Below are 25,897 nucleotides of genomic sequence, written 5' to 3'. Positions count from 1 at the left end.
CATATTCTCGATCTCTAAACCTTATTTTAATGAGTTTCCCCAACTTTGAAACTTCGTTTTAACGAATTTTCCTACTTTAAAATATATATTAATGAATATTTTTACTCAGAAAATTCCCTAAAAAACAAGAATTTATCTATCTAACATAGGGGAGGACGTTTTTATCTCCTTTTTTAAGTGTATTAAAAGTTTACACCATAAAAATCTGAGACGATCCTTCCGGGAACTATCTAACTCGATAATTTTTCTAATGTTAATGTGCTGAAGACCATTGCAATTAAAAAAAAAATTTAAACACGTTTCACATTCGACGTCACCGACAAAGGCGCGATATAATAATAACAATATATATTTTTAAAAAATCTATTATCCTTGTACATTAACCCGAGTTCGGTTTAGGAATGGCTTTGACCCATTTATAAGGGTTCCTTCTCTCTTTGTGAAACCATAAAATGGACGAGTAGAAACTCGATGACAGGAACCACCTACCACTTTGACCTTGAAGTTTGTATTATTATGAATGTACTGTGCATAGTTTCTTTCGCGAGTCGCTAGTAAAGGATGTATGTGGGATACTTTTACCTTTCCCTTTAAAATGTTGGCAGGCATTAACCCGTTATGCCCTCTTCCAATAACTTAATTCGATGGGTAGTAAGCTGTCACGACACTACATAAACCCCCTACGAACGTCTTTTATAAAACATCGATAGATGGCGACACTTTCTGATATATAATCATTAACATTAAACGAAAAAAAAAAAATTAATGAACAATAATAAGTTACATTACTCATATACTAAAATACCAAATCTATGTGTATCTGTTGACTGTTACGTAAACGTACAACTAGTACTTATTCATCATTTCCTAACCGAAAACTTCCTCCAAACAACCAGTTCTGCCCTTGTTTTCATTATCCCGCATTTAAATTATTTTAAAAGGTAAGCGTAAACAAGGAGCCGTAACGAATCATTAAAAAAAAGGGCATGCGCTTGAGCCCTGTTAATAATATATGCAAAAGTTTAGACGCTATAAAATCCGATATTCCCCTTAATAACGAAGTAGAGGAAGGGAAACGTCAAATTACCATAAGAGGGAACAAAGGTAAAAGATCCAAATTATTCACCAAATTTAGCACAAATATTGGGTGGTTACTAAATATATGAAGCGTACAGACGACCAGACGATCTCTTACACGTGGTTATCCCCCCTATATAGTTCCTTTTACGAAGTAATTCCGCATTCAATTAACACTATTTTTGGAGGGAAAAAATATATATATAAAAATCAGAGAGAGAAAAAAAATATTTTAAAGGAGAATCGGTCAAAACAATTTCAACAAAAGCAGAAGAAACAAAGTTATTTATCAGTACAGTGACATATAAAATGCATCATTAATTTCTCGTAGAACGAATCAGAATTTGTACTTTCTAGTTTAGCTTATTTTCCTTCTTTCTAGTTTTATTTTAGACAATTCATTATATGAGCTGTGTCTAATTATGATAAGTCAAGTAACTCAGTGACCCGCTTTAGAAATTTAGAATTGGTCCCAGCAGAGGTTAAATTAAACAAGAGAGTAGACGTTTCTTCTTCTTCTTCTTCTTCTTTTAAATCCACATTTTAAAAAATAGCATTTCTTCCTTTCATTTTAAATATATTTATAATATTTTTCTAAGGAGAAGTTTAGGTCGAGTGATATCAGCGATAAACATTCATCCCCGAGCCGGAGAATGAGTCACTCCTTGTCGTCATTTCCGGTGTCCTAGTAAACGTCCATTCGGATTTAAAGCGGGGGAGATGTCGAGTACGTTGGAGTTGGAAGATTATAAGAAAGTTGTCAACGAATTTCTCGAGAAGTCAGCTGATTTGGGTGATGGATGGTCGAGGAAGGCGATCAAGGTTGGAATCAAAAATGAATCGTAAATTAAATAGTATTCTAACTACTACCTTCCCTCCTCTGGCGGGAATGTAGTATGAGACCGGTTGGACCTTACCAAATCGATAGGCGGGGAGGTGAGGACGTCGTGGGAGGGAATTTCAAACCGGACCAAAACACGAAAAAAGTCACCATAAATACAGTTCGCCCGAATGTTTCGGGGGAAAAAAGAGGAACGAAATAACACATGCAGGAGACGGGAGAAACTGAAACAGCGAACACCCCTTCAGAAACGATAAGTGGTCACGTCCGACTGCCCCTTCTTAATTTTTTTCCCTCCCCCTCGGTCTGCATTTAATGCGACAGGACTTTATCAAAGCTTAGGACTATTTTTGTCCTGGTGATGGGTGCGCAGTTGTGCGTCAGCGCACGTGGCCAACTCCAGTACTCTCCACAGCCGAGACATTCGATCGATCAGTCAGGCCGGAGTATATCCAGGCGGAAGTAATGCCATACACACGTGGTCGGTTGGGGCTACACGGCGCAGGCGACAGCCAACGGCTAATCAACACAACACAATCGCTCCGATATTTATTATTTAAAAAAAAGAGAGAGAGAGATACGCGCGCTTACGTCACAACTACGCGCCACTCCCGAAACAAAGAAGAAAAAACTCCCTCTAAGAGGAAACGAGGACACACCCCCGCGCGATGACGATTTTAAAATGGTGTTTTGGCATTTTTCTGCGATTTTCCCCCCCCTTCGCATCGGGTCGTGGGTTCGGTTAATTCATCCCTCACGCGTGTTGGTGGAAGTTTTAAAGTTTCTTTCCCTCTCTATCATAACCTGAGTAGTGTATATGTAAATTTATTGATTGGCGTTTGGTTAGGACCACGAGTGCTGCTACGTCGGGTCTCCTGTTGGCTCGAGGAGGGTCGGAGTCGGGGGTCGAATCGACGGCTGAAGATGCTGCTGCCGTTGCCGCGATGGTGGTGGTAGCTGCTATTGGAAAAGGTCATCGTTGCATTGTTGTCTTTACGCTGGCGAATCCCTTCCAACTACGCCATGACGTCAGACAGCGAGGATGTTTTCTCCGTGCACGTGACCCGCGGCACATCTTCCAACATTTCCCATTAAGCACCCCTTCGACCCCCATCGATAGAAGCGTACAACATGTAAATATACATACATACAAACACGCCTACACACGTATATACGTACTCGTACCCCCGTTTTTCTTCCAAATTATCGGATTAAAACACGCGTCTCCACCCCCAGAAACGGCGAGGGAGGGTGGTAGAAGCAAAGGAAAAGAAAAAATATATATATACATACGTATGTATATATATAAATTTTTTTTTCTTCTTCACGTTCTCGGTGTTTTGCGTGGCAATGCGCACGCGCTTAGCCATGTAAAGTATTCAAGTAAATTCTATTCTAAATCGTTTGAAGTGACCTGCTCGCCTCGTGACGTCATCAGCTGTGCTTTAGTTTATTCGCGCGGCGCATGCGCCCCCGAGTTTTGTGGTGTGCAAGGAATAATATTCGATCGGTTGCAGGAATAAAGAAAAACTTCCTCGATCCCATATTCACAATTTATCAGCGCCTTGATTCTTGCCCTTAACGTCGTGTGACCTTTACCCAACCGCGGCAAAGATTAAAAAAATAAATAAAAATAAAAAATAAACAAGAAGGGACATTAATTTCGAATCTCTCTTCTTTTTTTCCCCGGCCAACTTCGCCGAATTTTTTGTGCTAAATATTTAACTTTCGTCGGGAAAATTGCAAAATGGAAGAGGAAACTGTGGCAGCGGTCACTCCCTCTAGTGGACGATTTTTGTTGTAAAGGAATAAAAAAAAAAGGANGATAAACAAAATCCTTTTGGGGGATCCGGTGTCACCAGAATATCGCTGCCGTGTTACTTTATGAATATATATGTGTATATATATATATATATATTGCCTTCAAGGTCACCTCTAAAAACCTCTCCAATTCTATCTTGTAGCGGTGTTTAGCGAATAATATTTAGCATTGACGTTTGCAATAAGATTTTATCCGTCTGTATGACTGAACTTTAGACATTTTCTCTTTGCTGTGTGTTTGTGTGTGCGTGTGCCTTTGGAATAATTCCAAACCGAATCGACTCGACTCGATACGCAACCGGTTGTGAAGAAAACTTCTATTTTAAAATATATAATTCGCTTTACGTTTATAAATATTTTAAACTACGCGAGTAATAATAAAAGTCTGGAAAACATTAATTATTAACATAAATAACCCGAACATGGCTAACTGTCAACAAGTCTCCACTGCATCCCTCCTCTCTTTCTCTCTTTCTCTCTCTCTCTCTTTCTCTCTCTGTGTGTGTGTGTTTGTGTGTGCTGCTACTACTACTCTCCCCTTTCTCCAGCATCACAGATGCAATTTCCCAAAATATAATCCCCAACTTTTGAGATATGAATAATATTTTATTTATTTTGTTTTAGTTATCTCGTCCCACCCCCTGTATTTTTTCCCTCCTTATCAATTTTTATAAAGGGTTGGCTTTAGTTAGATCTCTGATTAATTCATATTGTATGCATGCATGTATGTATGTATACGTATGCTGTACTCGAGAATCTCTTCCTGTTGATCGATTTCGCAGATATTAACTTGTATGTTTTCTCCAACGCTTTATTTTTATTATTATTAATGGTGATTAAATGAGTATCGGTCGTGTTCCGATCTAATAATAGCGCCATTTTTTCCCCTCCCCTTCGTATGCGGTTTGCTGCGGCCTTAGTTTTAAAATGTCTTACGTTACCGATTTTTACTCTATATCAGATTCCATGCTGTAACTGTATATTCGAAGGAGGTATTGATATAACAATATCCTTCCCTCTACGTTTACCTTTACGCCAACGTCTGCACAGTTGAAACTTCCACGAATATTTTTTAATTCTTTACATCCCCTTTGGCTTCCACCCCCTCGTTTCGATGGCGAAATTTTCGAATTAAAACCCGCCCTCTGGTGTATATATTTTTTTGTAATCTTTCCATCCCCGTTAAACTTTTTAATCGACCATTGTGAGTTTATATATTTTTTTTAACCTTTGAATTACTTCTTAAAATCTCTAATGGCTCCCTTTTAACCCCCCGTTTAACTCTGTTAACCTCCGTGCTACTTCATTAATCTTCTATTATATTTTTGTGTGATCTTTAACTACTCGGAAACGTGATTTGACCTTTCAGTTAAAACAATATGCGGCGAAACCTGCTTAAAGCGGAATATTTTTTCCGTTCGGAACAGGTTTAATTATTTATTAAACGTAGAAAGTCGCTCCGCTCCGAAGAATTTTGACCGTTTAGGCTGGTTTCCGTTGTAAACAGGTTATACCTTACTGTATTTAAATCTTTACTTATTTTACAAAGAGGATCGAGTTAAATTTTAATCCCGAAACCCGGTAAAGATCGATGAGACAACTTTCTAGCTTATCTTGCAGTTGGGTAGCCATCAGGGATTGGAATCTCCCGTATCCGACGCTCTTCACCTCTTACGTAATCTCCGAACACCCTCGCGAAAATTAACCATTGTACAAAAGTTTCGCTGCCCTATACGACACCAGAAGGGCCCCAAACACGAAGTGGGCCTCGAAGAATGCATAAATTTTCAAGGCCTCCTGCCCATAGATTGCCCTACTTAGACACGTGTTCGTAGTGTTCAGGGAATATTTTTATTGTATCGATGGGGGGAGGAATTATAAACCGTGGCAAGATCCTCCTCTATCCTTCAGAAACATCGATTTTAAGAATATGTATATGGCTCGAGGCTGACTAACCAGAGAAGGCCAGAGGGGAAACCATGCAGAAATGCCCGAGGGATAAACATATACTTGGATTGAGGAAAAATTCCGCCAATAATTATAATTCTTATATTCTCCTGTTTGTGTTCTATATTTCCTCCAAATGTAAAATTAATAATTTTACGACGACGTGAAAGTATTTTATTTTTCTCTCTCTGTCTCTCTCTTCTTCCCTTTTTTATACTCTTAGAAAATATCTGGTGGTGTAAACTCGAATGCTCATATTTAAGGGGATATCGCATTACCGATTTGATTATTATTATTTATAATACATATAATTTTAATTGTAATTCATACGAGTTAATTTGGAAGTATAATTCGGATCCCGATTGGGGTTCGTCTCTTTGCCCAGATTGTTGTCATCAAGGTCGTGTGTAGCAGAAGAGGAGTAGGTTTTTTCGCTCCGGGCTCAATATCGGAAGCGTGAGGTCCAAAGAGAGGGCCCAATACCGATCGAGGCCTACATACCAAGATGTAGGAGGCCTGCCAGATAACGATTTTGATCGTCAACTTACATAAATTACACGGCTCGATACCAGTATAGTGCCCGAATATGCCTACTTTTAGTTGGCAATTTGAATATATTCCTTGTTTTTACATAGTATTTAACGAATATTCCTATTTCGTACAATATTTAATGAATAATCAGTACTTTAAAACCATATTTAATGAATATTCCTTACTTCGAACCATATTTAACGAATATATATTTTTTTAAATATCGATTGGTAAATGTGTGTTTAAATTCAAAACTCGTATTCCTAATTTTTTTTAAATATACATTTTTTTTCGGAATTATAAATTCGTATTCTCGTAAGAATTTACGCATATTCTAACTGAAATTTTATATATATTTTTAACGTCACAAGGCCTAAACTTTCTCTCATTTTCATGCTACTTGATACAAGTCCTACGTGTAGCGACGTGTAACCTTGCCAATAACTCATTTATTATAAGTATGAAAATTAATCATATTTTTGCTACTTTGCTTTGAGAATGGCAAGAATATTATTCAGCTAAATAAAAGTAGAAAACAAAACAGAAACTGCGTGTTAAGAATAGAAGAATAAGTTGTTTCTTCCCTTTCTACACGCGGTTCCCTATTATAAAGTTGAAAATTTAAATGTATTTATTACTTTGGAATCATATTTTTACGGATATTCCCTATTTGAATGCATAATCTTTAATTCTAAACCTTATTTTAACGAATATTCCGTACTCTGGATCTCTGTTTTGAGGAACAAATTCCTTATTTTGAAACCCTATTTTTACGAATATTTCCTGGTTTTTATCCTATTTTAACGCATATTCTCGATCTCTAAACCTTATTTTAATGAGTTTCCCCAACTTTGAAACTTCGTTTTAACGAATTTTCCTACTTTAAAATATATATTAATGAATATTTTTACTCAGAAAATTCCCTAAAAAACAAGAATTTATCTATCTAACATAGGGGAGGACGTTTTTATCTCCTTTTTTAAGTGTATTAAAAGTTTACACCATAAAAATCTGAGACGATCCTTCCGGGAACTATCTAACTCGATAATTTTTCTAATGTTAATGTGCTGAAGACCATTGCAATTAAAAAAAAAATTTAAACACGTTTCACATTCGACGTCACCGACAAAGGCGCGATATAATAATAACAATATATATTTTTAAAAAATCTATTATCCTTGTACATTAACCCGAGTTCGGTTTAGGAATGGCTTTGACCCATTTATAAGGGTTCCTTCTCTCTTTGTGAAACCATAAAATGGACGAGTAGAAACTCGATGACAGGAACCACCTACCACTTTGACCTTGAAGTTTGTATTATTATGAATGTACTGTGCATAGTTTCTTTCGCGAGTCGCTAGTAAAGGATGTATGTGGGATACTTTTACCTTTCCCTTTAAAATGTTGGCAGGCATTAACCCGTTATGCCCTCTTCCAATAACTTAATTCGATGGGTAGTAAGCTGTCACGACACTACATAAACCCCCTACGAACGTCTTTTATAAAACATCGATAGATGGCGACACTTTCTGATATATAATCATTAACATTAAACGAAAAAAAAAAAATTAATGAACAATAATAAGTTACATTACTCATATACTAAAATACCAAATCTATGTGTATCTGTTGACTGTTACGTAAACGTACAACTAGTACTTATTCATCATTTCCTAACCGAAAACTTCCTCCAAACAACCAGTTCTGCCCTTGTTTTCATTATCCCGCATTTAAATTATTTTAAAAGGTAAGCGTAAACAAGGAGCCGTAACGAATCATTAAAAAAAAGGGCATGCGCTTGAGCCCTGTTAATAATATATGCAAAAGTTTAGACGCTATAAAATCCGATATTCCCCTTAATAACGAAGTAGAGGAAGGGAAACGTCAAATTACCATAAGAGGGAACAAAGGTAAAAGATCCAAATTATTCACCAAATTTAGCACAAATATTGGGTGGTTACTAAATATATGAAGCGTACAGACGACCAGACGATCTCTTACACGTGGTTATCCCCCCTATATAGTTCCTTTTACGAAGTAATTCCGCATTCAATTAACACTATTTTTGGAGGGAAAAAATATATATATAAAAATCAGAGAGAGAAAAAAAATATTTTAAAGGAGAATCGGTCAAAACAATTTCAACAAAAGCAGAAGAAACAAAGTTATTTATCAGTACAGTGACATATAAAATGCATCATTAATTTCTCGTAGAACGAATCAGAATTTGTACTTTCTAGTTTAGCTTATTTTCCTTCTTTCTAGTTTTATTTTAGACAATTCATTATATGAGCTGTGTCTAATTATGATAAGTCAAGTAACTCAGTGACCCGCTTTAGAAATTTAGAATTGGTCCCAGCAGAGGTTAAATTAAACAAGAGAGTAGACGTTTCTTCTTCTTCTTCTTCTTCTTTTAAATCCACATTTTAAAAAATAGCATTTCTTCCTTTCATTTTAAATATATTTATAATATTTTTCTAACTAAACAAGAAGAAATATGAATTTTTAAAGAATCTTTTCGTTTTTTTAACGTTTAAAGTAGAGAAAATTTCCCATTGGACGATTTGAAATCGAAAAAAAAAAAAACGTATAAAATGTAATCGAACCAATAAGCGCGTGACGAAATGTTTCGTTTTCAAATTTAAATTTGTAAATGATTATTAGAACAGAACTATTGGCAAGTTCAGTAAAACGTAATGAGGTCGTGTGACGTTTCGGTAAACGGTTAAACGAATTCAATGACGTTTTTTAAATTCCAAATATTAATAAATTCTATTGGTGGAATTCAAAACGCGACATTTCTTTCCGAACGAATGAGAGTTTCCGTTTTTTAAAAAATTGATTATAAAAATAACTTTATTTCTCGGATCGACAAATTACCGAACTTCTTTCTGCTTTCAGTCTTAGAAACCAGGGGACTAAAAATCAGTTTGAAAGGTTGAACTTTGAACTCGGCTTCAGTGGAGCATTATAGCTTCATGGGGCCAAGGCGAATTTGAATTAGGGTACCCAACGTACTGTACATTGTGTTTCCTTCGTGGAACTTTTTGAGGAAATATTTTCTTATAAAAGATTGCTTTGGCGCCCTTTACTGGTGGAGGCCAAGGAAATTGTCCATTTTGCTCATAGGATAACGCGCTACTGTAGACTGCTACGTCACAGGGTTTCTAACTTCTATTATTGGTCGGTTTCATTGGTAACGACAAAATTCTTACAAATTATTTTATTGATCGATTCTCACAATTTAAAAACGATCCGTGCCTAATTACGTCAGAATTGGACGAATTAGATTGATTTTTTTGGAATTCAAATATTAAAAAAAATTAAATCAATCGTGGCTCCATATTGGATTTTTTTGTTTTCAATTTGAATTTTGAAAATAATTAAAAAAAAAACTTGATGGATTTTCGAAAAACATAATTGGTCATGGATGACTTACGTTTTTCGAAATGGACCAATGTAATTCTCGAATTTAAATTTCAACTTTTACGTACTCTAGAATTTTTAATACACGAGAAAAACAATTTTCTGTTGGCTGAATTTTAAAGAAAAATAATTTTTTAAAACGAAGGGGGGAGATATTAAACCAATGAAAGAGCCGAAGACAATTTTTATTTTTGTGTTTTCAGTTTCAGAATTCGAAAATCGTTAAAAACAACACCATTGGGCAGTTTCAAAAAACGTAATAAGTCACGGACCAATTACATTAAATATTGAGCGAATTCTTGTGTATAACATTTTTTTTTGTATTCAGAATTTTTTCTGATAATTATTTGCAAGAATAGTTTTTATGTTACACATTATTTTTTCTTATTAATTAGAAAAAAATGTTGGTTTGAATAAAGAAAAATTATTGTCGAAAGGAGAAAGTAAAGGTCTCTTTCTCTCTCTCTCTACTCCTTCTCTACGATACTTTTTCATTAAAATATCCCCCAAAATTTTTTTAAATAGAAAATTTTCATAATTCTTCTCCTCTTTCATACTGACACTGCTGTCTATTATTGATCGATTGTGAAAAACGTAAGAATCAATAGATCAATCAAATTATATGAAGAATATTTCTTATTACTGGGACTATAAAAGGTGAATTTTTATTGGTGGATTTTCGTGAATATATTTTTATTAAAATTCGCGGCCAGGAACCTTTGTTATTGTTTATGCAAGATGTTTTATTTTGTATTCTAAACATTGGTTTATTAAAGATTAGAATCGGGTGAACGGCGCGCTCTCATTAATTACCAATTTTACTAGCATTCCTATCGAATTTTCATTAAAATTTTAAACAATTTTTCCCAACTCCCCCAAAATATTCGATAACAATTCGATGTTATCTTACGAAATAAATACTCCGAATATTTTCTGCAACTTTAAATATTTACACTGTTTAGATTATTTCGTATTATCGCAGGGGGGTGCCACTCCATTCGAACCTAATTTGTACACCCGACAGAAATTCCCTAATGAGTTAATATATTCTAATAAATTGAAAAGTTTCTCGGGGATTTAAATGGTAATCGTGCATCAAAGTTTGCCGTGGAGCCATAAAAGTCACCAATTTTATATCGCTTTGCATAAGGTATCGCTGTTACGTTATATCGAATATTGTAAAACGTCAACCCGAATGTCAAGAGAGGTAATTTGCATAAAAAATAAATTCGGGCGAATCTTTAATTTGTTATAATTACATATACTGGATTGTATCGACATTTCTATTATTATTTTCCACACATTCTTCAGGTTAGGTTCGATTCTCGTTATCACTCCTGCATGAAGCGGAGGGGGGCGAAGGATAATGTGTATAAATAAAATAATGTTTAAAATGGGAATATATTCGTTAAGGAAAACGTAATTTTTAATTATATTTTAATAATTAACGCTTTAAAATATTTCTCCGTCGCCTTAAATATTCATAATTTTTACTTCGAGTTTACCTTTTAAATTGTTCACGTCATTCCACTCGACCCTAACTTGGTTTCATAATTACGGCGATAATGGATATAGGATATTTAATATTCGTTTGTTAAACATGTAAAACGTATTTAAATGTTCATCAAAAGGATATATTTAAAAAATATGGAAATTTTATTATTTTTTTTTAAAATAAAATATTAAAATAACAGCGTAATATAAAACAGGAAAAAAAAATATATACTGTATATATATATATATATATTATTTTAGTAAAACAAATTAAATTTTTCGGGGCGGTTAATTAATGAAATTGGTGTTTTAATTAAAAGTGGTATTTCTAAATTAGATAATGTTTTTAAAATTTCCTAAACAACGATCAAATATTTATCTTTTAAAAAGCCTCACGTTAGGTTCGGTTGGAAGGTAGCCAGAACATAGCACTTTCACCAATCAGAAGTATCGAAACTGATTCTTAGCTTGCCTGGACTAGTCTATTGTGGCGTAGTAGGGATGGCGGGTTCGCTCTTTGAAGAGAGTTCTGTAAAGGTCTCCAGCGTTCACCTTTTTATCGATTAGTTCCTTCTTTTCTAATTCCGATTTCTGTCGATCCGTCTCGTTTTCGAGAACAAAAGTAAAAAAAAAATAATAAAAATAAAAAATAATAAAACATACGATAGGTGAATATCACGAATTAATATTAAACAATTTTTTAGAAATACATTAATTGTTTCTTTGTGATATGCCATGTGTGACGTAATAGTTGATGTAAATTTATTTAAAGGTATATTCCACGTCCACGACATTTTAAAAATTTCCCACGATTTCGTTTAAAGTTATTTTTTTTATTATTTATTATATTTAAATAATTTTTCAGCATTAAAAATCAAATTTCCGTTCGTTTTATTAGTTCGTTTATACGAATTTTAAAAATTTTCCCCCTCGAAAAATAATTGGTTAATTTATCGTGGTATTAATAATTAAACCAGTTAACATTGAGGAATTTGTTTCGTAATAAAAAAATAAAAACAGTTTATTGGTCAGTTTAAATTTTAAAATTATTTAATTTCGACTATTGGTTGTCGTTATGGATATTATTGTTACGCAATAGATTTTAAAGAGCCATTCGGAGCAAGGAAATTTTGTTTTTGAATTTTTAAATATTTGAAATTAAAAAAAAAAAAACGTTTTAATTACTCTGATTGGTCGAATCGTTATATTTGAATTTTTTTTCCGTTATCGCTATCGGTTGTTGGCGTTTTATAGATTATATTTTCGGATAATCGTTGTAAAATGTGTGTTAACTGGGAATTTATGCTTAATGTTTTCGGTTTTATAATAAAATTCGGTAAATATAAAAAGTTTGGTAAACTTTTTCTCGTTGTAATTTTGTACGACGTTTATTTAGATACACATGATGCTAATTAATTTCGAGTTAAAAGTTTTGTAAATAGTGAATGAGCTCCATTAAGAGTATTCATCAATGAATTTCGGGAGATGATGTGTCAAGAGCAGAAAGCCACCTGCCAAACAAAAATAATAGCAAAACACAAAAGCGAGCTAACAAAAATACGATTTGACATTTTGACCTTTGGCAATAAAACGATAAAGATTTTTCAAAAATAAAAATATTCCCACCCTCCTCCTCCTCTCCGCTTCCTTTTTGTTTCTTTTTTTAAATACCGAAAAATCTATGTATAAGTTTATGTTCCACGCGTGTACAAAGCGAAATATATGTACTCAATGGAATTTCCTAGCACGGAAATTAATTGGCGAAAGCCGCAGATTGTCACAAGTTAGAAATTAATCTTTCAATAAACCATATTAGGTTCGATGCGAGTATGCAATAATCGAGTAATAGCGGCTCCATATCTAGATATAAAAATAAATAAATAAATAAAAATTATCGAAGAGAAATTTCTATTCCAGTGACGTTTTCTTATCCGAAATGGTTTACGGTTTCGCTTGGTGTTTGTTCTCCAATTTTTTTTTTCTTTCTTATATTCTTTTTTTATTTTTTTATTTTTTCCTTCGGAATCGGTGTTATGCTGTCTTAGTGCAGAGCACTCGAATGGCTTGACCTTTGCATTCATCTTTAGCATTGACACCATCAATTAGTGCTGAGGACAAGACTGGGAGAGAACAATTTTCGTCGAAAGACCTTGACCTCTCCAGTCTCCAATCCACAAGAAGGAGAGGCGGGAAGTCATGTATAAGTAATGTAGACTGAAATAATGGTTTCAACCAGCGCCGACTTGTCACTCCGAATGGCAAAGCAGTTTTTGATCTGTTCTACGAATCCTAAATTTTAACTTTTTAAAATTTAAATTGCTAGTAACCANAAAAAAATTATCATTCGAGGTTACGTAAGTGTTGCCAATTTGATTTTTTCTAAAGAATAATAATTTTATTTATTAATTTAAAAAAAGCTTAACCTCGTGACCATTATATAATTTCCTACGCTGGTGCCATCGCGCGGCGGAAATATTAAACATTCGCACTTTCCCAATGATTGAGGTCACAACGTGTTTTCTTAATTTTAAAGAATAATTTATGAAATTTAAAGGAATAATTAATGAAATTATTTTAAAAATTTATTGTTTATTTAAAATTTTAAATAAGTTTTTTAATAATTATTATTTAAAAAAAAAGAGGTACATAATGAATTGAAGTTTGGTATAAATTTAAAAAAATCATTTATTAATTAATTTGAAATTAAATAAGAATTGAAGAAAAAGGGAAATTTTAAGAAGAAAAATAACTTTTTTTCCAGTTAAAAATTTATTTGCCCCGTTTTTGTAGTGGAATTTAAACAGGAAATGCAGAAAATATTTGTCAAGCGGAAATGAAAATTTTTAAAAATTTCTATTCAGGAAGCCATATCGAATTTTTCTTATATTTTATAAGGAATATTTTTAATTTCATCTTTTAATTCAAAGTAATACAATTTTTTTATTTTCATACCCCACTTTTAATCAATATTTAAGAAATTTAATTTATAAAAATTAATTTAGTTTTTATTTAATATTTGAAAAATTTAATATAGTTAAAAAATTGATGTATATTTAATTAAATTTTTAAACACTTTTACGTTACAATTACATTAATAAAATTTAATAAAGAAAATCAATTAAATATACGAATATAGGTGCTGCCATCTTTTGAATGAATTAATAAATAAAATTTATCTAAATTATTTTACATTTAATGTAGACGAAATATTTTATTATTGAATTTATCTGAATAAATTGTATTTTATTCTATTTATTTTTTTAGTGTTTAATTAATCGGTTATTTTTTTAAACGATTTTCTTTTTGGACTAACATTCGACTAAAATTCTGATTTCTTTATTTATTTTCTTTTAATATATAAATTTTTAAATTAAAGGAAGAAGACGGATACTCATATCTTGTTAAAACTATTAGAAAAATGGAAAATTTAGATAAAGGAAATTTAAATAGTGATGATAATCAAGTTAGTATATTTCGTTCTTTTTTACGATAACAGATGGCGGTAAGGAATTTACTTTTGTCGCCATCTTTTATCCAGTAGGATTAAAATTATTTTTATAAGCAAAAATATTATAAAAATATATTGTAAAAGACACTATAATAATAACTTTTAAAATCTTTTATACATTTTGTACATTTTAGACTGATTTCTCTGAGGTAAACGACAGTATTGTCACTTACGAATATCATATTGTATACAGTCTTAGCTATGCAGTACCTGTTATGTATTTTACTGCATGGAAAGAAGGTAACTACATAATAACCCTTATAATTAGAAACTATAGGTTCAGAATATATAAGTGTCATATCAAATTTTTCAGATGGTTCAACGCTATTATTGGAAGAAATTTGGTCTCGCGTACCAAAATATTATCAGGATCAATTGAAAAACCAGCGCTGGACCATGTTATCTCAGCAAGTAGCTATATTTTGTTTCTGCTTCCTCTTATTAAAACACTAACTATGGATGAAATATGTCGTCACATTTTTCTAGGAACATCCCATTTTAGGAAGGCCCTTTTTTACTATACATCCTTGTCATACATCAGAATTAATGAAAAATGTTTTGTCGGTTGCCGAGAAACAAGAAAGGTGAGTATTTATTTTATGTATTATACGATTGCTTGCGTATTTATAGAGTAATTTTTAAGGTTAAAGTGATGAAAGTATTAGCTGTTTGCCCTAGACTATAGAGGATCTAGTTTTAAAACCAGAAGGCCTGAATAAATTTTTGATATTTTAGAGGAACAGAAGGCCCACTTTGTACATTCGAATATTGCAATGTATACAACCGCGTAAAGGATTAATAGCTAATATGTTATTCCCGCGTAAAGCCGCGTAAAGGATTAATAGCTAATATATTATTCCCTCATTTTCAATTATTTTTTACTCTTTTTTTCGCTTATGGGCTGTAAGAGGACCTTTCATATCCATTGTGGATTTGGCCAAGCATGCAAAGTGAATAACTTGGTGATGGACAAAATGAAGGAAGTCAAGTAATTTCCTAATTAGCAGAAGGCATTAACACATCGTAATCTAGTCATCCAGACAGATGTATAGCTTTGGGGGCTTGTGACTGCCTAGATTTTCACGAGTTTGGTAGTTTATGGGACTTCAACTATAGTTGAGGTAGCTGCTCACTATAGGTTTCTGCGTGGTATGGCAGCTGCTGAACCCAGTTATAGAAACTGCTACAGTCCACACGGATTTTTAGGTGGATGAAATGCTGGGTAAGTCATTTCTGTCCTCTCTTCTGGCCGACCTCAGGCTTTTCAGGCCTGTTATTGGGTGATTTTCATTACACAATCTGGACAGTTTACATCGTAAACTAATATCGCTCATTGTAGTCAGGCCTGATCACAAATTAGGTTTATTAGCAGTATAATAACGTCTCGATCGATATCCAAGATATAATAGGACTCGACTGGGTTTGAACGAAGATTTCTCGGAGAGATAGCCTAGCACCTTTTGTAATCGGTCAGAAGGTCTTTAATTAAATTTTATTTTGGTCAATTACATAAGGTGGCGTTGTTCTAGGCCATTGTTCAAATGTGAAATCGATAGTATTTTTATTATATTCAGACACATTATACCATCAATGGTACCATTATTAGAAAAAAAGAACATACACTTTTATCTTTGCCAAGAGTGCAAAACTTATTTATTTTTGGATTGTCAGGAACATGTTTCACTGTTGCTAGTGAATCTTCAAAGTCCCAAATTCGCAATTACGAGTGTTCATTGAAGCAGTGAGATGAAATGTCGAATAATTACTGAAAATATTAATATCCAGGAATGTCTTCTCTTTTCAATCCAATATGCGACATTTCTCCAGAGTTCCTGTTCCTGAGTAGCCAGCTTATTTGCAATAGAATTTGTTTTGCAGAATTGCAAACATTTTCATAAAAGTTGTAAAACGATTGTTTCGAAATGGCATACTTTTCGTTGATTTCTGAGGACTATGAACGAAGCTGGCCCTCGCTTGCTCCACAACAAAACCAGAAACACGCAAGTGACTAATGAATTTGTCATGGCACACAGAACACCAACTCACAACAAAATTTCAGTGATAAGAGTAAATTGTGTCTTAGATTTCTACGATTTTGGTTAAGAAAAATCCATTAAACAGTTGTTGCGGATTTTGTTTCTTCGAACTAAAATCCGCAATATGCACATTCCAAACCAGCAACAAAAGCCATTTCGAAATACAACCTGATACTTTGAGTACTATAGTGAGATAAACTTAATCTGTTTTGCTACCTATTCCATGTTTTCTGTTAAAAATTCTAAACGCTTTGAAAGTTGCAGAGATGTTTTGAATTGCTTTGTATATTTACTAAACAATGATTTTTTTGTTTTTCAGTTTCAATTACTTGGTATCATGGTTAAGTATTGTTGGTCCTATCGTGGGTTTAGAAGTCTCTCCCTATTACATCACTAAAGGTAAATAGTAATTCTAATGTAAATTTTATTGAGACTGCATAACTAGCTAATTATTAAAATTACAGGTAACCCCCGTATAACACGGTACTTTTATAGCACGGATTCACTCTGACACGATTCGAGAATTGGGTAAAACCCTCGTACAACAGGAAATGTAATAAATTTTTACATACTTAACTAATAATAGTTCACGAAAATTGTTATTTTCGTGAACTATTAGTACTTAAGTATGTAAATTTNATATTCTTTTTTCCGATAATAATTATTAAAAGTTTTTACAATGCTTTATTTTTAAAAATTTCAAGTATATTATGAGAAGCATACGCCATTATTATTGCATGAATTTATTCAACTATAGTTCAAATGAAAAAATCCTGAAGATATTACAACACGTGAAAATTGTAATAGAAATAATTTTCATAATGATTGAGACATAAACGCCTGGACCCAATGGGATTTACACTATACTTGTTCTGTTTATTTTATTCTACTTTCTTTTACAATTTGACTCCACGTGTTGTTCATCATGAAACTCTGCGTATTTTTAATGCAACTGTATCATTTTTTTTTTCGGATTTTTCCAGCGTATTGAAATTTATAACACCATATATATTTGTACCATTGATCGAAAGATTGCAATATGTGACATTATACAGAGGCATCCGAATGAACACTTGCATCATTTTGTAAATAAGAGTACAAGCAACAAAGAAAACTTAGCGTACGTTTCAATCTTTTCGAACACTGTGTACAATGAAATGGTGACTACGATTTCCGTTTTGTATTTTATGTTACACATATATAATAAAAATATGCACAACAGACGACCTTTGAAGAATTGTAGAAGGCTATCTACATTCATAGATCTCTTCAAATAAAAATTGCTTTTTATTGGAATGATTGTAACGCAGACATGATTTACATTATGTGGACGTGATTTTTGCCATTTTTTATAACAGCCAAGCAGACTGACAAATTCAGGAATATTAAAAACAATAGAAAATTTGCATCTGAACAGTTATATTCAATTTGAACTAGTGTTTTCACTGTTTTGCTAAGTGTGATAATCTTTGATGATAAACGATTAACATTTTCAAGAGGTAAGAACTTTCATCTACTTAGAAATTAACTCATTTTCCCTTCGAAAGATCAACGCAAATTTTATTTATTACACATAACATCATATCAATATTAGCATATACATGTGTATATTTAGCATTTTAGCCCAAACTGTAGGCTACGATACTAAATATAAAATAATAATAGAAATAATTTTCGTAAAGATTGAGGCATATAAACGCATAAATAAAATCAGTTCATCAATGCTTCATTACTGTAGGGTCTACAGTAATGAACTGATTGTGTTTATGACGTTTAAATTTTCAGGCAGTGTTTTGTTGTTTGAGAAATTAGAGAAAACAGAAGATTCTAACAAGTAACAAAGAGATAATAATTGTTTATGCAGTGTAATTAATGTAGAAGTGTAGTAAAGAAGCACAGAAAAATTCTATTCTGTGTTAATTTCATGGCGAACTTACTGTGAAAAAGGAAAACATTTTTAAAAATATTGATTGTTTCTTAATTTTTCAAAACTTTCTCATTGTGCATTGTTCCTTATACACGAAAACGTTAAGTGAAAAATCATTATTTTTGATTTAATATTATTATTGAGGGATTTCGATTATCGATAATGATACACTCATTCACATTCCAGGAATTAACATTGAATTCCAGACAGTCATTATTTAGCGATTGTAATGCATCAAAAATCTATTTAAATACTTCAACTAAGTGCCATGCCATGTGAAAAATTCTATATTAAGCTTTTATAACTTTGAGCTTTATTTATTAAAGTTTAACATGACAAACTCAAATATATGAGTCAATTAATTGACGACTGAATTCTTTAAATTTTGGATTATACAGGGATCCAATTTAGGTAATACATGGAATGTTTCGTGAAATTTGCATTTATAAGAAAAAAGATATTAGTGCTCAGACAAAATTTGTCTGAACATTATTTCAAGAGATGCATTTATCAGAAGTTATGGGCGCTCAAAGTTATAAATGGCTGCCACACTGCACATACGTAAATTTATGGATAGCTGCGAAGTTCATTGAATAAAAGAAGAAAACTGCTTTAGAAAATCATTATGAAACTATTATAATTTGGTGGAATCAAGATCAATCTCTTCTCTTTATCACAAGCTTACGTAAGATCACCTTACAAAGCTGGTGACACAGCATGCTATCAGTTCATTATTTGAAGAAAATAAACGATTCCATAAGTGCTCTTTCGGAAAAAAATGGTTTAGATAAAAGTTTGTTTTTGATGTAGAATCGTAATATTTAATTAGAAATGGACGGTTACCACTTAATAAAATAAAGTTTGACCCATTTCAGTCCATAATAGCGCCATCTATTTGAAACCGCTACAGCCATCCTATGACTCCTTGTTTTAAAATGCAAATTTTGTCTGTACATTTTTTAGGATAGTTAGTATAATTTAGCTTTATGAATCATTCCAAGGCACTGGGTATCTGTAAGCTATTTGGGAATCTAAAAGTATTATGGTCAGTTTGACTCGCAATGGGGCCAACCATGGGTGAGAGATGGAGAATTATATGATAGCAGGATAAATTTTGAAGGATCGGAAACCGGTTTGAACTTTCACCCCTCATGGCGATAAGTGGAAACCTTACTGCACAGCCACCCAGCTTATTTAAGTTTTATTAATTTCAGAACTGTTCTGTATTGAAACATTTCATTAGTAAAAATTGAAAATAGTTTTTACATTATACCATTCTTTTTTATTAATGTAGAATTGTTTCATTTTTACAGGTTGAATGTGCATAATGAAGTTTACAAATCAAACTTAAACATGCCAAAAATCAATGTAATAAAATAATGCTTTTATATTTTGATATTTTAATTAAAATTTTTAAAATAAAAATTCAGTTGTCAGTTTATTTCTGTATTATAACTGTATTCTCAATTAGTGAATTACGTTCTTATAAAATCCTGTGGTCAGTAATTTACTTGATAGAGGGGCGCAGAGCCGTAACTAGCCATTCCTGTGCCCTGTGCAAGAATTTGCATTTAGGCCCCTTAATTTATTTGGTTTTGGGAAAATAATAAAACAAATGCATTACAATAGATTTTTAATAAGATTTATTTTAATTCAATTTTTCTGGCTTTCATTTTAGCAAATTCATTAATTGCACCATCTTAATTAATATTTTTAACGATATTGTATTCTATTGAAATAATAGAAATATTGGACAATCGTTCTTGCCCGATAGTTGATCTTAAATAATTTTTTTATTAAGTTTAACATGCTAAAACTTCTCTCGCACGAAGCAATAGAAACGGGAAGAGTTAGGAATATTCGAAGAGCGACATTGATATTTGGGTAAGAATCAATTAAACCAAAATCATGAAGAGCCTGTAGAATATTAAGTGGAGATGCAGTTTCTATATTTTGTATTTTTCAGTAGTATTTTAAAGACTGCGGGAGCTCCTTCGGGGCCCTACGCGCCCGCATAGTTCGCTTACCGCTTAATCCGCCGTTCAGATATAGGCTACACCACATATGCGTACCACTGTAAAGCAAAAATTGATATCAGAATTTCTGCACGCCTTTCACAACCTCGAGACTAAGATTTTATTCGGGAGTTACCGTTTTCAATTGAGTAATTTAAAAAAAATCCTCGGGCAGATTTATTTTTGTTACAAAATGTTACCTTTACAGATTTCTAGCTCTGTACACTGTGGAAAAATCTAGAAATACAGTTTGTATATCGTAATAATATTAGTCGTTGCCAGAAAGCTCTATAAAGTAGAGAAAAATCTGTAAATTTGAAAACTATAAACATAAATTTAAATTTCTCAAAAAATAAATTAAAAATATCAAAAGTCGCTACTTTTGGCTGATTTGTCTGAGGTCTCCGCTACCTCACTACGTCCTTCTAAAGGTCGCCACAGTTGGGAACACTGGTGAGCAGACATCTAGGGTCTAAGTACTTAAAGCGAAATGTAATCGCCAAGCCGCGCTGGCCCCCACCAGTGGGCGAGTGATCTCCGTTGCCGCTCATCGTAGTGGTGACCAGACCCTAAAGACTGGGAGGTTCGTCGTGGGTTCGCGCCACGGTCGGACAGGCTGGCTGCTTGGAGTTTTCCGGGTTTTCTCCTTGCCTATAACGACTGAATAGGAGGCCAGTTCCCCATAAAAGTCCTCCCGGAAGGCACTTATTTCCCGCGCGTACGTATGGCTGTTCGATACAGCCGGCTAATCGGTCGCCTAGCGATCATACACACACACAAGTCTACTCGGAGAAAGAGCCTACACTGAGCTATAATCTCCATATAAAACACCATCGAAGAAGAAGAAAGAAAAAAAGCCGCGCTGAAGAAAGGCGAAAAATTTAAAATTTAAAAATATAATTTCTTGTGAACAGAAGTTTGGGCTCCCTTCCAAATGGTCCCTGTGCCGGTGCACCTGTTGCACCTGTTGCAACTGCCTAGTTACGGCTCTGGAGGTGCGTATAATGTTGATTTACAATTTATTTTTTTCGACACAAACAAATCATTATAATTCGGCAGGTAGGTCCATCTTGTCAATATAGTCTCTCTTCAGGTGCTTGCACTAATGCCATTGGTGTGGTAACCTCTCCAGGTCCTCATAACCACTTTTTGGGAACGTGTGACACACACTCCTGGACAGCTGCTTTCAGTTCTTCGGAGTCTATGAAATGATGTCTGTGGAAGGTTTCCTTTAAGGCTGAAAAACAGGTGATAGTCAAAAGGGTCAAATCGGTGGAGTATAAAGGATGTGACAGTAACTGGATCCAAAAAAACCCTTTTAGTGTTTTCACGGCGAGAGATTAAATAAAATGAAAAAACTATAATTTTAATAATTAGATAATTCGTACATTGCTTCCTACTCATCTTGCCATTAGTAAGTAATAAAGGTGAAATTTAAGAAAGATAACATTGCCGTTTTATCTTTCTGAATGGAAGAAAATGGCTTTGTTATGGAAAAACAACTGGAAAGTATATCAAAATTCACATCTTATCGAGCTGTACTCACAGAAAAATCACACAAGTCTATTAGTAAATGTTGATAGTAATATTGAGTATCTTTGTTCTTCTCTTTGTGATAGATACTACGAATAATGATGGTTATACAGGGTGGTTGTGAAATATGCGGGTGGTGACTCCTGCCAAGACAAGATCAAAAATGCTTGTATAACATATGTTATAGTTAATATACATTAAAAACATTCACACATTGTTCTTGAACAACTGTGTGAATGCTGCCTTTATTGTGTGTTAACTATTCATTTCCTGACGTATGGTTACAGGAGTATTCTTGTTTCTTGTCTTGGCAGGCATCATGAACCAAACTTTTCTCCATATTTTGGAACCACTCTGTATTTGTATTTATGAATATTTAAGTGATCCCATTAACATAAAAATCAGACGAAGACCATGCTGAAAATTTAGCAGTCTTTCAAGACGGCATTACACTCATGAGCAGATCTAGGTTTTTCGGAGCCTAGGGCTGAAGTTCAATGGAACCCCATTTTACCATTTTTACTAATTTTACCAAACCTAACCAAACCTAATCTAACCTATTAACTATTTTTTACTATATGATAAGTGCTCATTATTAATGAAAAAGATTAAAAATTATTAAAAATTTATGACAATAATACAATTTTTGTGAACCCTTGACACTTGGGGACCCAGTCAAGCCCTATTAGTCCCTATGTAGATCTGTCCCTGATGTGAGAAACATCACAGGAGATGAAATATGGTTGACTGTTGGATGCACTGTTCATTGTGTTCGGGTATTTTGCTTTCAAAGCAGGGGCCATATTAAGCAGCTTCTACTTCATCTCTAAGGTCTCTGTATAACATGGAATAGCTGATAAAAATGAAATGTTTGTTGTTCGCAACACCAAAATTGCCAGTGTTGTGATTTGATACTAATTGTTTTTGCAAAAATGTCTTCTGCATGTTCTGAAATTTCACTTGCAATTGTGTTAACCCTGGAATGATGCATACAATTACACCATCGATTTTTCTCTACCTTTGGTATTACAGCTTTGACAAATTATCCGTTTTACCAGATTAACAATAATCACGTAATTATAAGTTAATAACACACCTGAATGCACAATGCTATTTATGAAACAACGAGTAACCCAATGATGTAGTCCACTGGTGCCCAAATAACGGTCCTCGGATCATATCAGGCCCACAAACATATTTGATGCCACAAATAAGCTTAGTTTTCGATTATATGGAATAAGCAAAATATTTGTGGCTTGCCTGCATACAACTTATGTTCAATTTGGTCCACCAAGCGAAAAGTTTGGGCGCCATTGATGTAGTCTATCAGTCACGGGAACTTCAAGTCAAAATGCGTAATTTCATTCAAAATACACAAGATTCACAGAAGGTACCCGTGGGCCATTCTTTGGATACTGGCTTGTCATTATTTGAGTACCAATTCGTTTTACTTCTATGTCTTTACTGTTTTACATTTCTGTGCGTGTCAGGGGCGGATCTACATAGGGAATAATAGAGCTTAAGTCCTGGGCCACCAATTGTCAAGGGGCCCATAGAAATTAATTTATTATCATAAATTTTAATATTCTTTTATTAATAAACAAGGTCCAAGTACACAATATATACACAGAACAGGTGCAGATCTATGTTTTTCGGGGCCTAGGGCTTATTGAAGTTCAATGGAACCCTATTTTACCAAACCTAATCTAACCTATTTACTATTTTTTTATATACGATAAGTGTTCATTGTTAATAGGACCTAATTATACTGGTGTAGTTTTTGATTAGCAAAGAGAGGAGATCTTTTTAAAAGTCAAAACGAAATAATTTATTTTGTTTTGACTTTGTTTGTTTATTTCCTCCTGTCTGTGCTAATCAGAATCTATACCAGTATAATAAGTCCTATTAATAAACAAGGTTCAAGTAGACAATATATACACAGAGTTTAATATCAGTTTTATTTTAATGGGGTTTTTGACCCAATAACAGAAAAATCAACCACCTTCTGCTCCCAATATAGGGAATAATTATGTAAAATTATTATTGGTTACAGAATCTTTTTTTATAAGAAAAAATCACATTTATTAACATGGGAATGCTAATGAAATATGGCAAAAATCTCCTGTATGTATTTTATATATGTATAAACAGTGTTCTCTAAAGCATTAATTGCAAAAAATGCTAATAAAGAGTCATTTTAAAATAGTTTAGAAGAGATAGCAAGTTCAAACATAAATTATAATCTTTACTATGTAATAGTAGGAATTTATAATTAAATTCTATAAAATATGCATAAATTAAAAGTTTTAGAATGCTTTCAACCACCAATAACAATTAACTCAAGCACGTGTGGCTCATTAGAATTTCCTATTTGCGAGCTTTAAATTATTCACGAGACTACTATAACAAGACGTTCTTTAATACACGTCTTCTATTATAAACACTATAGCTACGACATTAAAGTACAACTCTGCTATTACATCTATTGGAAATCGATTAATTAAATATGCAGAACCAAAATAGCCAAACTTGCATAAGTTGCATCATGAGACCAATATGGACAATCGCTGTTATTTACGGTTTTCAGCCATATATAATTTGCAATTGCAGAAACAGTAATGGTTTTATCTTAAAATATGCTAAATTCACAGAGAAATACATAAATTTTGTAGAATTATTTTCTTGGGCTCATACACTTATGAAGTTATGGCAAGCAATTCCAAACATAGATCATTTTGCAATTTGCCACGGATGGTATAATATATTAAAGGGAAACGCAAGACCATATAAAATTGCAGCTGCAACCATGTTCATGGCTTATGCTTCTGTCTTCAGTTACATAAAAATGTCAAAGTTCAATCTTGTTAGAAATGTCAGAAGCGAATATTCTCGACAGAAATTCGCATTTGGAAGAAATCCATTGATCCAAAATACCTCCATTTTCATTTCTTTCGTGGTTTTTATTTGTGTAATCGTTTTTGAATTCATTAATTTGATTTTCTTGTATCCCGAACTACAGAAAACACAAAAGTTTCGGGGAGAAGCTCTCGTTTGTAGTATTGAAATCGGGTTCCAGCTCCATTTGTTCTTTGGAGGTATTGCATTTGGTTTCTCATCATTAGGATTGTTGTTATTCATATTTAAAAAAGAATTTGAATACATTCAACAAGAACTTTCTTCAATAAGAAGAAATGACGCCAACTTAAACACGAAATTAAACGAATTTATGATGAATTATCAAGAACTTTGGCTTTGTATCGATGAAGTAAACCTTAATTTCAATTATCCATTCTCGATTATGTATTTCGGAATCATTTCTGGCACGAGCCTTGCATATTACTTATTGCTCTTTGTTACCGTTCACGAATACATCAAAATTGCATTATATGGATTGGTTATCCTCATCACTTTCTTCTTCATATTTGCAGGATGTTTGCTATGCACATTTGCATTTACGGTAAGAATCTCCTAATACAGCTTATTTATTTTAAGTAATACAGTTTTATTCAGTGCAGATATTGTTTTTAATATGTTGTCTGCTTTTAATTGGGTGATTTTTACTTTATTGCTAATTTCGGAAGTAGCAATTATTGCCTTTTTGGCATGGGCATTGGAAATTAATCCAATAAAAAATAAACTTATTTTGTTTCTTTAATTAATTGCAATTATTTCACAGATGGAGAATACATTTCAAGACATCCGACAATTTGCTGTATGTAATTTAGAGTTTGAAGAAAAGCT

The 25,897-nt window shown here is 33.1% G+C and overlaps 1 protein-coding gene across 2 annotated transcripts; it reads left to right on the top strand.

Annotated features, from left to right (window-relative positions):
• The first annotated feature begins 1,698 nt into the window (after positions 1–1,698).
• Positions 1,699–25,897, top strand: LOC111632621 (ubiquitin-like-conjugating enzyme ATG10). 2 transcript variants are annotated; one of them, XM_023377111.1, is made up of 7 exons: positions 1,699–1,899; positions 14,514–14,600; positions 14,780–14,885; positions 14,959–15,056; positions 15,132–15,229; positions 17,001–17,080; positions 25,833–25,897. In XM_023377111.1, exons 1-7 carry the CDS (start codon positions 1,798–1,800, stop codon positions 25,874–25,876), a joined length of 615 nt encoding a protein of 204 aa, XP_023232879.1. In that variant the 5' UTR covers positions 1,699–1,797; the 3' UTR covers positions 25,877–25,897. The 2 variants fall into 2 exon arrangements, with proteins under 2 accessions (XP_023232879.1, XP_023232880.1); XM_023377112.1 differs by lacking the exon at positions 25,833–25,897 and adding an exon at positions 19,922–20,028.

Source organism: Centruroides sculpturatus, unplaced genomic scaffold (genome assembly GCF_000671375.1).
Source record: "Centruroides sculpturatus isolate CEXI.00-Female unplaced genomic scaffold, Cexi_2.0 scaffold689, whole genome shotgun sequence".
NCBI lineage: Eukaryota > Metazoa > Arthropoda > Arachnida > Scorpiones > Buthidae > Centruroides > Centruroides sculpturatus.
The sequence above is the reverse complement of the archived record's forward strand: the minus strand, read 5'-3'. Positions and strand labels throughout refer to the sequence as shown.